The sequence below is a fragment of the Grammomys surdaster genome, unplaced genomic scaffold (assembly GCF_004785775.1).
Source record: "Grammomys surdaster isolate TR1022 unplaced genomic scaffold, NIH_TR_1.0 958, whole genome shotgun sequence".
Classification (NCBI taxonomy): domain Eukaryota; kingdom Metazoa; phylum Chordata; class Mammalia; order Rodentia; family Muridae; genus Grammomys; species Grammomys surdaster.
The window spans coordinates 1,337,241-1,351,789 of NW_021605377.1; the positions used below are offsets into that span (position 1 = coordinate 1,337,241).

General features: G+C 41.6%; 1 protein-coding gene across 1 annotated transcript in view; it reads left to right on the top strand.

Annotated features, from left to right (window-relative positions):
- The window catches only part of Uhrf1bp1l (UHRF1 binding protein 1 like), a 72,545-nt gene that overhangs the window by 19,168 nt on the left and 38,828 nt on the right, over positions 1–14,549 (top strand). The window contains exons 2-4 of the mRNA XM_028783032.1: positions 9,335–9,497; positions 10,820–10,858; positions 12,984–13,075. Of these exons, the coding sequence (XP_028638865.1) occupies positions 9,335–9,497; positions 10,820–10,858; positions 12,984–13,075 (294 nt within the window). The remainder of the gene's footprint in view (positions 1–9,334; positions 9,498–10,819; positions 10,859–12,983; positions 13,076–14,549) is intronic.

A 14,549-nucleotide genomic window follows, 5' to 3' on the forward strand; every position in this document is an offset into this window, starting at 1 on the left:
TTTTCGAGACAGGGTTTCTCTGTGTAGTCCTGGCTGTCCTGGAACTCACTCTGTAGACCAGGCTGGCCTCGAACTCAGAAATCCGCCTGCCTCTGCCTCCCAAGTGCTGGGGTTAAAGGCGTGCGCCACCATTGCTCTGCGGCAATTTTCTTCTTTATTATCATCTGTGTTCATGTTAACATACCTTCTTAGGTTCTTATGCTTCCATTCTTCTCTTTCTTCTGTCTTCCAAATAAATATTCACAAGTTTAAGTTATTGGGGGTTGTTTTCATGCCCCTCCCCCTTTACACTTTAGCTTTAAATATTTATGTACCTTTCCAAATATTTAGTGGTTATTCAGTAAGCTAAAATAATTTACTTGATTTCAGATTATAATGTGTTCTATTTTGAGTCAAGTTCAGTACTATGACCCTTTCACTGACATATGTTTATGAGAATTACTGTCCTATCTGGGAACTTCAAATGGTACCTTAGGAAAGAGAATCCACAGCAACACTTGGAAAGCATAGGCAGACATCACGCTTCCATGCCGTAAGACTTCGTTGTACTCTTCCCCTTGTGAAGACAGGGAGACACACAGTATCCACTTAACCAAAGTCCGCATTCCTTCTAGTCTCACAGAAATATGGCTGAAGAATCACTTCCTGAAGCATGATATTAAGTGATTTGTAAGTATTCGTGCATAAGTGAAATATATGTAAGATAAACCAATATATGGATAATAGAAAATATATAGCTTAGAATATACGATACTTAGTATAGGAAACCAGATGTGGTGTAACTGTGAATGTGACAGTTGCCTGTGTGTCTTCATCTATTATAAACTTCCCAAAATGAAGGAGCATATTAATATTTACGAGCTTAGCTTCATAGCTCAGCAGTTTTGAAGTCCTCTTGGGAAAGTAGGAACTTCTAAAGGCTTTTTTTTTTTTTAAGATTTGTATATTTATTTTATGTATGTGAATACACAGTTGCTCTCTTCAGACACACCAGAAGAGAGCATCAGATCCCATTACAGATGGTTGTGAGCCACCATGTGGTTGCTGGGAATTGAACTCAGGACCTCTGGATGAGCAGCCAGTGCTCTTAACCTCTGAGCCGTCTCTCCAGCCCGAAAGTAGGAACTTCTGATATTCCTCTGATCAGGCTGTGATGTTAGCATTTACAGTTCAGTAGAAGATAGAGAGGTAGACGTGAGAGGTTCCGGATGATGTACCTCGTACCTGTCTTCAGGCCACACTGAAGATCAGTTTAGTTTGTTTATTTTCAGTTCTACAGATGAGCAGGATGAGCATCAGAAAGGTGTATGTGTCTGACCTGGGATTCAGACCTGTTTGTGTCTCACGTTCAGGCCAGGCTCCTTGCAGAATTTCAGCCTTTATTATAAACTAAACTGAAACCAGTGTGCTGTGATTTACACCGGCATCCTTTCCATCCTTCCCTCTTTGTCGGACTTTTCTTTTTGTACTTTGTTGTTTCGTCTGCATGGAAGTTATAAACACTCCTTTCAGAAAGCGAAGACCTAAGTCCTAAGCCTCCCTCTTTGAGCAAATCCAAGTTGTTAGCTTTCATGTGTGTGTTATGAGTGGTTCGGGTTAGTCTGGGTCTGTGCCCTCCTCCTCCTCTCCTCGTCCGTCCTCCTCCTCCCTCCTCCCAGTCTTCTTTTCTCACTTTGGTTTCAATGTGGTTACAGCATTTTAAAATAAGTTAATTCATTTCAGTTCGCTTCAACTTAGTTTTTTCCCTCTTCTCGTTTTATTAAAAAGAAAAAAAACTGTTGACGAAGGATATCACTAAGTAGCTCAGGCTGGCCTCAAACTCCTGGTCCAACCTGAGAGCACTGGGACTCTCAATGTGAGGCACCACACCCAGCTTCCTGTGTGCTTATTCTCTCTCTTTTATGTAAGAGTTAACAACGTATTTATCTTTGATCTCGCAAGACTTTTACAAATGATGTGAAGATATTTTTGTATTCCAAACCAGACAGAGTGAAGCCCGTTTAAGCGGCAGAAGGCTCAGATGAGAAGTGCAGGTCTGTGCAGGCTCTTGCTTTCTAGTCCTTCTTTTCCCCACTCTTCTTCTCCTTTTACTTGATTCTTAATTTTTTTAAATGGCAAATACATATAATATTGGGGATTAACTTTTTTTTTTATCTAAAGCAACTTTAGGAGTCGGGCGAAGGTTTAGACAGTAAAGTGCTGGTTGTGTTGCATAAGCCTAGTGTTGTGGTACACACCTGCCTAGCACATGGGAGGAGAAAGCAGGGACCACCCCGAGGTCATGTTTGGTTACATAGTAAGTTTGAGGACAGGCCGACTGCATGAGATTCCGTATCAAGCAAAAGCCAAATTAAAGCAAGTGGGAAAAACAAACAAACAAACAAACAAACAAACCACTGACATCCCTGAGTACCTTTTAAGCAATTAAAAGGGAATCAGGAAGAGCTCTGAGTTTATTACATTTTCTTCTAGTTTTTCAAAAATAGTGGTCCATGTGCCCTGAAAAAGATAGACATTTGGCCAGAAATCATTCCATTTCTAAATGGTACAGCGCCATCTTCAAGGAATTAGTTATTGAATTTTTGATGTACATTCTTCACTGGGTCTTACAGGGTAGAAGAAGTGTAGTTGAAGCTAGCAGTTTCTAATACAAGGCAGGCTTGAAGGGTTGAAAATAGTTCCTGAGGTGCACATAATCTGGGCATGCTGGTGTACACATTTTAATCCTGGCATAGAAGGCAGAGGCTAGTGGATCTCTGTGAATCTGAGACCAGTCTGATTGACATAGTGAGTTCCAGGCCAGCCAGAGCCATGTGGAGAGACTGTCTTGATTAAAAAAAGAAGGTGGAGGAGGGTTACTATTCTTGCAGAGGACCCAGGTTCAGTTCCAACACCCACATCAGAGGCTCACAATCAGCTATAACTCTCAGGCATCTGCATATACATGGTACATGTGCAAGTGTGCATGTATGTGCGTGTGCATGCTTGCACACACACATCAAAATTTCTGCATATATGTGGTACATATACAAACACACACACACACACACACATCTTTTTTTTTTTTTTAAAAAATAAGATTTTGGAGGGGATGGCAAGATGGCACAGTAGTTAAGAGCACTGGCTGCTTTTCCAGAGGACCTGGGTTTGATTCCCAGCAACCACATGGTGGCTCCCAACTGTTTGTAATTGAGTTCCAGAGGATCTGACACCCTCTTCTGGTTTTGATCACCAGGCAAACACCTGGGACCCACAATTGCAGATAAAATAACCATCTAAAATAATAAAGCAAAACACTCATCAAACTATACTTCAGATGATTTTTGGAGATAAACAGAGTTGCCTGGTAACGAAGATGATTAGAGAGTAAAGATCTAAATGTGCCTTGTAACCACAGACGCAGAACCTTCCTCTCAGTTCACGTATGCCATAGACCAGTTGATGATCAACCCTGAAAGCTAAGCGTATAAGGAATTAACCAACATGCTGAGCATGTAGCCCAGTTGGTCTGTTTCCCCAGTGCTTGCCTAGCTTGTGTGAAGTCCTGGATCCCAAGCCACATAAAGTGGACATACTGATGCTTGCCTGTAACCTAGCATTCAGGAGAGGGAAGCAGGAGGATCTGAAGGTTGTGCTTAGCACATAGCAGATTTAAGACCAGTCTGGAATACATGAGACAACCTCAAAAACTTAAATTTGAAAGTTTTACAGACTGAGAGTCTGTTACAGTCTAGTACAGTGGACTATAAAATAAATGTTAGAGAGTTATTTCTAGGAAGTATTTGCTCTTAATGTATAAGGGGGGAACATTTCTGTGTTCTAACATGATAAAACAAAACAAAAACCCACCTATTCAAGTAGGGAAGTGCTTTTTTCGTACTGTGTCTCGGATGCAGAACATCCTATGGACTTCCACTGACATTTCCTCACCCAACTTTGTAAACACAACCAGGAGAAGAGTAACAAATTCAGTGTATCTGGTTTTATGTTGAGGTCTTTGATCCCTTTGGAGTTGTTTTGTGATGGGTGATAAGTATGGGTCTATTTGCATTCTTCTACATGCAGACATCCAGTTTGACTAGCATCATTTGTTTGAAGATGCTCTCTTTTTTCCCAGTGGGTATTTCTGGCTTCTTTATCATCATTGTTAAAGCTCGAGAAACCAGAGTGCCTGCGTTCAGTTCCTGGCCCTAGTCCTTTGTATGTCTGTGAGCATGTTCTTTAATATTTTAAAATTGTTAAAAATTATTTTTGTTTTATGTGCATGGGTTTTTGCCTACATGTGTGCATGTGTACCATGTGCACACCTGGTGCCTAGGGAGGCCAGAAGAGGCCATTAGATCTCCTGGAAGTGGAGGTACAGATAGTTGTGAATTGCCATGTGGATGCTGAGCCAGGGCTCTTGGGAAGAGCAGCATCAAGCCATCACTCCAGCCCATTATTTAGCATCTTTGTTTTTTTGTTTTTGTTTTTGTTTTTGTTTATTTTTTGTTCTTTTGAGACAGGGTTTCTCCTGGAACCAGCTTTGTAGACAAGGCTGGCCTCAAACTCTCAGAGATTTGCCTGTCTCCACCTCCCTGTGTGCTGGGATTAAAGGTGTGCACCACCATGTCAGGCTGAATTATTTAGCATTTTAATGACTCAATTTCTTCACCTTAAAAATTTAAAATTACATTTGTTTATTGTGTGCATGCATGTCTGTGTGCTGTAGAGTGAATGTGGAGGTGAGGGAACAGTGTACAGAATTTGATTCTCATCTTCCACCATGTGGGTACCAGAAATTGAACTCAGGTTCTCACAAATTCTGAGCCCTCTTGCCAGCCCAGTTTCTCCACTTCTAGGATGAAGGGAATGTAATTATACATTCTTCAGAAAGTTACAAGCTTAACTGAAGTCTATAAAGCACTTTAAAATGTACTTGATAGATGTGTAGCTGATAAGCAGCAGCTATTGTTACAGTGCAAAGAATCTGGGAACATAGAAAAGAATGGCTGTCTTCTTGGAGACATCAACGGGTATTTCTTAGTTCCATTTGACCTGCGTATGTTAGTTGGCAGTCTGTATCAGAGTACCTGACACAGGCTACATAGCAAGTGTTTAGTTCACAGGTTTGAAGGCTCAAGGTCTAGGTGGCTCAGGATTGATCCTTGCCTGCATCACCAGGTGGCAAATGGCAGAGAGCAATGGTAGGAGAATGTATTGGGAGCAAACAAGTGGTGATATCTTGAGCCAGAAGCAGGAGAGAATGGGAGTGAGAACAAGACAGAGAGGCCAGAGTCCTGTCATCCCAAAGGACCTAAGAACCTGTCACGGAGTCATAGGACAGAGGCCTGATTTAACCTTGAGAGTTACATGGAGGACACAGTAGTGGGAAGGTGGGGCAGGATGGGATCCGTGTGACCATATGATACAGACAGGCGAGCCAGCATTCAGCAGGAAGCGTTAGCTCAGGGTGAGAGGCAAGCACTGAGTAAGGAGTCTGTCGTCCTGTGATCTGATTGGCCCTTATCTCAGTTTCAGTTCTGGATTTTCCAGGTTCTAGAAAGTCAGTTCCCCTCCTATCCCCATTTGGTGAGGGTTGGGTGGTGGGGTGGAGATATGGATAGGAGTTGAGGGAGAGAGGGATTCTCACCACGGAGAATCTGTTCCTGCAAGTTAGCTGCAAAGACCAGAACTTTTTAGATGCTGCTGCAGGACACATAGAACCTGATGTAAAATCTGACCTTTGAAAGCCCTTGCAAATCTTGAAAACACTTCACTTTTATCTTGGTGTTTTTAGTCCAGAAGGGAGCTGAGATAGAATAGGTATATTTAGGGCTAACCAACCTTGAATTACCAGTTTCTATGCAGGTACTGCTTAAATGATTAACTTGCCTGTGTGCAGACTTGAGCAGGAATCTCAGCTGAAATTCGAAAGAGATCAGATGCAGGAGCTTGCTTGCTGGGGGAAGAGCTAGGTATTCCGGGACTTCGTGCTGGCAGAGATAGGAAGGAGATTTTTCTCAGAAGCAGCTGTGTTGGTCTGTCTGGCAAAGCCATTCCACAGGATGCAATGTGCTTATGTGTATAACAAGCAGGCTTTCTTCCTATGGGATTAGTCACCAGGTTGTGGTTGTTCTTGAAATTGTGTTAAATTCTTCATGAAGAATAGCATTTTTATGACAGTGATTGGTGATTTTGATATCCATAAACTTTGGCATTCCTAGTACTGACACAGGAAACACAGCTGTCAGGTCCATGGCCCAGGAACATAGGTTTAGCATACCTCAAATACCTTATTCCAATGTGGTAACACTTTCATGAAGCCTTTATAGTAAAACAGAAAAGAAAATCGGAAATCAAGACATCAGATACACTGGTGGAAACACTAGGTAGGGGGATTACAGCAAAGTAGAGGAAGTTTCTTCTATAGGCCTCTGATGATATCTGATGATATGCATAGTCTCCGGGCTGGTGAAATTGAATGGTCTCTGTACATTCCAGTGGGTCTACTTAATAGTTAGAGGTGTTAAATGAAACAGGTGGGCAATGAGAGACTCTTTAGGGGGCTTAGAGAACCTAAGATAGTTTGGCTCCCAACCGTAACAGTCCAGTTCTCCACAATCACATGGCTTTAAAAGCATTCCTTTATTATAGTTATTGTGTACTGTGTGTGCGGGGTGAGAGGCACACTCTTGCCACTGTGCATATGTGAACATCAGAGGACAGTGCTATGACACAGTTCTCTCCATGACCACTGGAGGATCCAGTCATTGAGGTCAGATGGAGAGGCTGTGTGGTAGGTGCCTTACCTGCTGAGCCATCTTACAGCCCCCACCCACCCCCACCCCCTTTATTTTTTCATGTGACAAGGTTTCTCTGTACGTTTGCCTATCCTGGAACTTACTCTGTAGAACAGACTGGCCTCTAACCTGGGCTCCTCCTGCCCTTGCCTCCCAAGGGCTGAGATAAAAGGCCTGTGGCACCAACACCCAGCTCAGTAGTTAATTTTTGAAGAGTAGCTGAGTAAAATTAGAAATTTTTATTTGGGAGAAGGGATTGTTTCCAGGTTTCAGAATGTCTCTGAAAGTATTGAAAACAGGTTGTAGTTTACTATTATCATTATTGTTTGCACAATACCAAGCATAGAAGTTCAAGTTTCTTGTTCTGTCTGGCACACAGGGTAAAATATTTTTTAAAGAATTTTATTTTAGGGTCTAGAGAAATGGCGTAGGTGTTTAAGGGCACTGCTGCTCTTTCTGAGGACACTCGGTCAGTGTCTAGCACCCACATCAGGCAGCTCCCAACGGTCTGGAACTCCAGCTAGAGGAATCTGATGCCTTCCCTCTTCTGGGCTCTGCAGGTGCGTGCACACGCGCACACACACACACGCACACACACACTGTATTATTTACTCATGGTTTATTTATGTTTGTACATATATAAATGGGAAGTGTGTTATGTGAATGCGTGCTGGATTTCTTGGAGACAGAGCTGCAGCTCGTGGTGCGCTGCATTGTGGGTGCTGGGATCTGAACTTCAGTCTTCTGGCAGAGCAGCAAGGGCTCTCGGTCACTGAGCCCTCTCTCTCCTCCATTCCCCTCTCATCAGCACTCTTATAAGGAATTCACTGTTATATGTGGGAAAATAAAGCCACAGCGGTGTCCCAGAAGCTTATGCCAGCGGGTCCCACATACAGGAGAAAGTCCTGGAGTTCCAAAGGCTAGGAGTTTTGGCAACAGCAGGCCCCAAAGACACAAGAAAGTCCTTGGTTCCTAAAGGATTTATTTTCATGGCGGATGGTAGATGGATCTAGATGTAACCCCCTGAAACTCAGGGCAGACCTGAGTTAAATAGGGAGGGAGAAAGGGGGAGGGTCTGGGGAAGAATGCTTAATTGGCTCTGCCCTCTGGCCTTCAATAGTATGTAAATCTCTAGGGCCTGAGGCCTGTAGTCACACCCTCTACCTGTGTACTTTGGGAGGGGCTGTAATGGCCTACATGACTGAACAATGTAGGTCCTTGGAGACGAGACTGTGTGTCAGGACTCTGGGTTCTGGGGATGTGGCTGAACACCTGCTGCTTCTCCCTTGGAGTCTCGGGGTTCCAGGCCCATGCCCAGCCAAGAACCAAGATACCCTTATGCAGTCCCACAGTTATATCAACTTGTTTTAACTTTAAAATTACTAATAAAATGTCTTATTGAATTATCTGAAGCAATATGTTAAAATGCAGAGATGAAATTAAAAATGAAAATAGGAAAGGTCTTCTACAGATATCCCCTAAGAGATGCTTCATTACAAAAACTGTCAGTAGCAAGCCATGGGAGTGAATCAAACACATGATATGCAAGCTTGATCTCTGAGCTGTGTCGGGTGTGTCCTGCTCTTAAGACTTCCAAAACTTAGAAAAAATACTTTTCAGAAAAAGAGACCATAGTCTTAATTATAGTTAAGTGTTTATTCTTTTATGACTTCTGACTTCCTATAGGTAAACCATAGGAAGGACAAGTGCTGCTTCTAAATCTTTTTTTTTTTTTTTTTTTTATTTTTTTGAGACAAGGTTTCTCTGTATAGCCCTGGCTGACCTGGAACTCACTCTGTAGACCAGGCTGGCCTAGAACTTAGAAATCCACCTGCCTCTGCCTCCCAAGTGCTGGGATTAAAGGCGTGCGCCACCACTGCCCAGCCAAGTGCTGCTTCTAGAGTGAAGTCAGAGTTTTAGGAAGTTACCCAGAGAATCTCAAAATCAGCTTCTAAATGGGACTGTGTAATTTCCTTCCTCAGAAAATTTAAACAAACTACATGGCAGAATTTATTTCTGAAATGGTTGGGTTGGTTTCTAATGCTGGGAATGGCCTGGTGATCCTAAGAGGAGTAGAATGACCTTTGACCATTGTTTGCATGATGACTGACATCTGTGCCTGCCGTGGGAGCTGCTGTTAGAGGGTCCCCTCAATTTCCTAGCTTCGCATAGCCTAGCATTGTCTCTTTTCTCTGATAGGGGCTACAGTGAACAAAATGTGGTAGGGCTCAGGTTTGTACAGTGCCTGGAAAACAGTGGTAGATGCACAGTTTTCATCCGTTAGACAGGAAGTAAGGTCCAGTCTTCAGCTGTTTACAGGAATACAATGTTCAAATCTTTGCCCCCAAATTGTAGACTTAATATTAGAGAGCTGTGGCTAGGAGAGATGAGAGCAACAGTGACGGACACGGGGTACAGGTTAAAATAAAGTCCATCTCTGTGGTCCTTTGGATGTTAGTCTGCTGTTACCTTTGTCATACTCTGTATTTGCTAGGTTGTCTGTAGGGTACATTAGCTGACACTAAAATAATGGTACCTATGGTCTTTTTCAGATTCACCAAAAACTTATCTCCTGACAAAATAAACCTAAGCACTCTTAAAGGAGAGGGTGAACTGAAGAACCTGGAGCTGGATGAGGAGGTGCTCCAGAACATGCTGGATTTGCCCACCTGGCTGGCCATCAACAAGGTGTTTTGTAATAAAGCGTCCATCAGGGTAAGACTTGGGTGTCTGAGGAGACTTGCTCCTAGTTTTTGTTCCATTGTTATCTGTTAAAATAAATACTCAGCTTCAGATCATGTTACAAAGAAACATTACATTCCTATTATTTACACAAAAATAGCTGCATGAGTGGTTTTCATCCCTTTGAGTATAATTGAAGTAACATATTAATAACTTACATTTACATTTTTTTTTTTTTTTGGTTTGGTTTTTTCAAGACAGGGTTTCTCTGTGTGGCCCTGGCTGTCCTGGAACTCACACTGTAGACCAGGCTAGCCTCGAACTCTTGAACTCAGAAATCCGCCTGCCTCTGCCTTCCAAGTGCTGGGATTAAAGGTGTGTGCCACCACCTCCCGGCACATTTACATTTTTAAAAACAATTTCATGGATAGTTTAGTAAAATTAATTTTTATAAATTAATTGCTTTACTTTGGCATATATTCAATGATAGTTTTCCCCCCTTAGGTTTTATTGTCAAATGAAATGTTTTAAATTTTTAATACTTTATTTTAAAGGCATATATAAGAATTGTCATTTATTATTTTAGACATTATGCTATTTTAGAGTTTTATGCCTTTCATTTATTTTTTTGTTATTTTCAGGAAGTTAGGGATTTCTATTTACTTTTATTATTGCCAATATTTTTATCCTTATTATTCTGCTGATTTTTTTGTTTCTAATCTTATGTCAATTCTTACATCTTATAACTTCTTGCTGCTAAAGACCAGGTTTAGATTGAGAAGTTACTTGGGAGAGACAATGTGTGTTAATGTTTTTTTATAAAAATAAAGTTTGGGTTTCCTTTGGAAAAGGGTACTGTATCCTTTGATGCTAATCGTTTATTAATTTGCGTCAAATTAATGAACCCAAATATCAGCAAAGACTTGACTGGGTATGCAAACATTGTCTCTGTGATGCAGCTGGTATTTCCCATCAATTGTTTTATTTTGAATTTACTTTTAAGGAGCTGAAAATATGATGGTTGGAATTCTAAAGTTAAGCAAACTAATAAACAGAAGAGTGATTATGCTTTGCTGATAATTCTTAAATTATCAAAATAAAACGTATTTTAAGGACTGGTAAAAACATGCAACTACCAGAACTTGAAATTCTTTAAATAGTCAACCAGTTTCTTATATAACAGATACCTTGATTTCAATAGTATTAATAATTTCCTCAATTTATTATTTCACATTCTGAGAGAGATGTATAAAGTATAATGTAAGTTGCTATCTTTTAAATGCAGAGATATCTGTTGATTACTATAGCATATAAAGTTTTAATAATTAATTTTAAGGAAAAAAATTTATTTGTAGATTCCATGGACAAAACTGAAGACACACCCCATCTGTTTGGTGAGTACTGAAGCTGTTTCAGAAATAAGCATTCATATATGTAAATTAACTGTTCTGTAAACATTGATATTTTGTTTCTTAGATTTTCCATCTGTTAGCTTCCACTTTATTTTTATCGGACCTAGTTTTTTTTAGCCGTTATGTGAGAAACTTGAACTTTAAAATAAGAGAAATTTATCTTTTAATTTAAATTTAATAAACACTTTTTGTGTTTTTGCTTTTATTTGTCTAACAAGTTTAGTAATATGTTCTGTAGTGAACTTCACTTTTTAAAGAAAATGAAATAAAATGTATCAGTTAACCCTTTGTTTTTAATTTAAGCTTTATATTTTTTGTGTGTAGTATGTGGTGTGTGTGTGTTGGGGGGGTTGTGTGTGTGTATGTGTGGTTGTGGTGTGGTGTGTGTGTGGTGTGGTTGTGTGTGTGTATGGTGTGGTTGTATATGTGTATGGTGTGGTTTTGTGGTTGTGTGTGTGTGTGTGATGGCAGGCATGTGAAAGTTAAAGGTACTTTGCAGGAGTTGGTTCTCTCCTCATACTGTGTAACAGTGTGTTCCAGCTGGAAAACTTAGGTTTAGGTTGCTTGTCTTTTGTAGCATGCGCCTTTACCTGAGCTATGTTCCCAGCCATGGATTCTTTAACGATTCGTCGTTCATCCATTCCATAATACTGGGGGTGGTGTTCTAAACAGAATCCACATCCTTGAGCATGTTGACCTAATTTCTATACTTAGCCTCATTCCATAAATATTCTTTATAAAATCACCTGTTTTCTTTTTGGTTTTTCAAGACAAAGTTTCTCTGTGTGTAGCCTCTGTTCTGGAATTCCTTAGACCAGGCTGGCCACAAACCACAAGAGATCTGCCTGCCTCTGCTGGTGTCACCACTGCCCAGCTAAGATTATTCTTGTTCTTGACTTTAGTAATTATTGAATAATATGATTTCTAAACCAGAAATTCCTATCTTAATTATTTCCACCCCCAAATCCTGAGAAAGCTTTATAGACAGGAAATGTAACACTATGTATTACCTTCCCATAATCACTGTTCCACCCGCTGTATTCCTCTCAGTGATGGCTGTTCCTCTAAGCTCCACCCCATGCTCCAAGCTCCACCCAGTGCTCTAAGCTCCACCCTGTGTTCCAAGCTCCACCCAGTGCTCCAAGCTCCACTCAGTGTCCCAAGCTCCACCCAGTGCTCTAAGCTCCACCCCATGCTCCAAGCTCCACCCTGTGCTCTAAGCTTTACCCCAGTTTTCCAAGCTCTACCCAATGCTCTAAGCTCCAGCCCGTGCTCCAAGCTGTACACTGACTGCAATTACTATCAACTCTGACTAAATCTCTGGAATCTATGATTGATCTTGCTTCCTTACCTCTTGCCTGAAACAATGTCACCACCTTCTCAGTGCTCATCCTGCCCCCCATTCTCTTTTCTCCTCTGAAATGAAAACATAATTATTAGTAAATATTCTTATAAATCAGAAATCTGGTTAGTCTTCTATGATGGATTATGTTAACTGTCAACTTGCCTAAAATGACCTGGTTTCTGATCTTAAGAAATGTATATTTTAGCAGAGGTTGACTGAACACACAATAAAATACGATGACTTTAGATAATGATAAATGCTGTACTTACAGAGAAGATGATGTGAATTTGTGGATTCACTCACTGTTAAAGACATTCGATTTATCTTCAAGAAGAAAGCTATCTGGAGACCAGCTTTCCCTACTCTGGAGTGTTTCCCTTGCTCACTCCGTAGTGTGCTTGCTTTTATGACTCATATTTTAGGTCTCAAGATAAGACTTCTAGATGTAGTTCAGTTTCATTAATTAATATATAATTTATTAATAATGCAGTATTATGGGATTAGAGATAATGCTTCATTAAGTCCAGTGACCTATTCAGTTAATGGCTGCTTCTGTATTTTCTCCCCCACTCATAGAATGTGTATGTAATTTTCCCACCAGTAGATCAGTGAGTACCCCAGTGTAGGACTGAATGCTTTGTTTTCTCTTTCGGGGTTTTTATAATTGTTAGCTTCTAAATAGTTAGTCCTAAATAAACAAAAGACAGAGTATACTTCATACTTTGACAGTTCACATCCATCTCTAATTATGTACTGTATTAGTCTCTAGATAAAGTAATAATGGAGATGAGTACATGTGAAGAGCCACGAGCCCCTAACGGTCCATCGCCAATTGCAACTGCTTCAGGACAGAGGTAAGCCACGGCCTCCGCTTTGTGCGGCTGCTGCTACAGGCTGTTCTGGTCTATAGTAGCCTCTCTTATCTGCAGCACCAGGATCGGAAGATATAAAATCCTTTAACTTCAGATACCCTCTGCTTGGCCTACCTCTTCATTAGCCAGTCTCCACAGTCAGTCAGTAGTTGGTTAATGCTAAGTTCCATTCCTCTTGAGTATCAAACTGTTAAATAGTAATGTGTAGCCAGGAGCAGTGCAGAAGAGATCAGGTGTTGTATAAATCAGATCCTCGCTTAAGGTTTCATTACAGTAGCTGTCTGTGCTTTCATTTTCTCTGTCTTCAGTTAACTGACTAGAGACAGTCTAAAAATACTAGATGGAAAGTTCTGGAAATAATTAATAAACTTGAAAGTCTATGCCATTATGAGTGTCATGAAAGACTGAAATTTAACTGGACATGCAAATCATTCTTTTATCCAGTGTATTCATGCTGTGTAGGCTGCTGCTGGGTAGTCAGGCAGCTGCTGCCTGGGTTCTCTGGTCATTTGTTAGGATCACAGTGTTTTATGTTCAAGTAACTTTTACATAGCAATACTCATAAAACTACAGTATATATGCTGTTGGGTTTATTTAATCTATCACATAGGCCTATTGTTGGACTGTGATGAGTGCGTGGGCCTGGGTTCTGTTGGGCTGAGTTGTGAGTCCCTTGTGTCTGCTGCCCCAAGGGGCTGGGGCCGTGGCTCAGGGGCAGAAGTGTGGGAAGCTGACTGTGTTCACTCCACACTGCTCCACTCAGGAGTGGAGAGAACACAGTCTGGGGCCTCATGGGGGCCGGAGCTCTTGGGTTGGGGATTCTTGGCCGGGGGTTGTTGTCCAGGAACCAACTGCTCTCAGATCCTTAGGCTCTCAGGTGCCACTGAGAGGCTGCGGAAAGGCCGAGATGGTGGAGTACCGTACAGGCTGAAGGGGTGAGGGGTACAGATGAGCTCCAGCAGTGATGAGCTCCAGCAATGCCCCTCGGGGAATGAGAGTCTTGGTCACAGTGTGGTGGGAGGTTAGAAGGTGGCTTGGTAGTTGAACACCTTCTCCACGGTTCCCTGGTGTGGGTCCTAAAGAGGAGAGGTAGTCCAAGTCTTAAGATATGGTCTTCAGATCTTTATTGTCATGGCAGAAAATTGATGAAGCTATATCCCATATTCTCAGGGTGGGCCTGATGTTAAATGCCTTTTGCAAGGAGGAGGGTCTGGGAAGGAATGCTTAATTGGCTACACCCTCTGGCCTTTAGGTATCTCATGAATATGGAGATGTCTTGAGGCTCTGCAGCCTGTAGTCCCACCCTCTATCCGTACTATGTGACCAATGGCTACAAACCTCTCTTTGGGAGGGGCTGTAGAGGGCTGTGGCTATGTGAAAGGAACCAGGACCCAGGAGCAACGCCAGACTCCTACCCTCCCTGAGGGTCCCTGGGGTTCAACGTGCTCCACCAGTT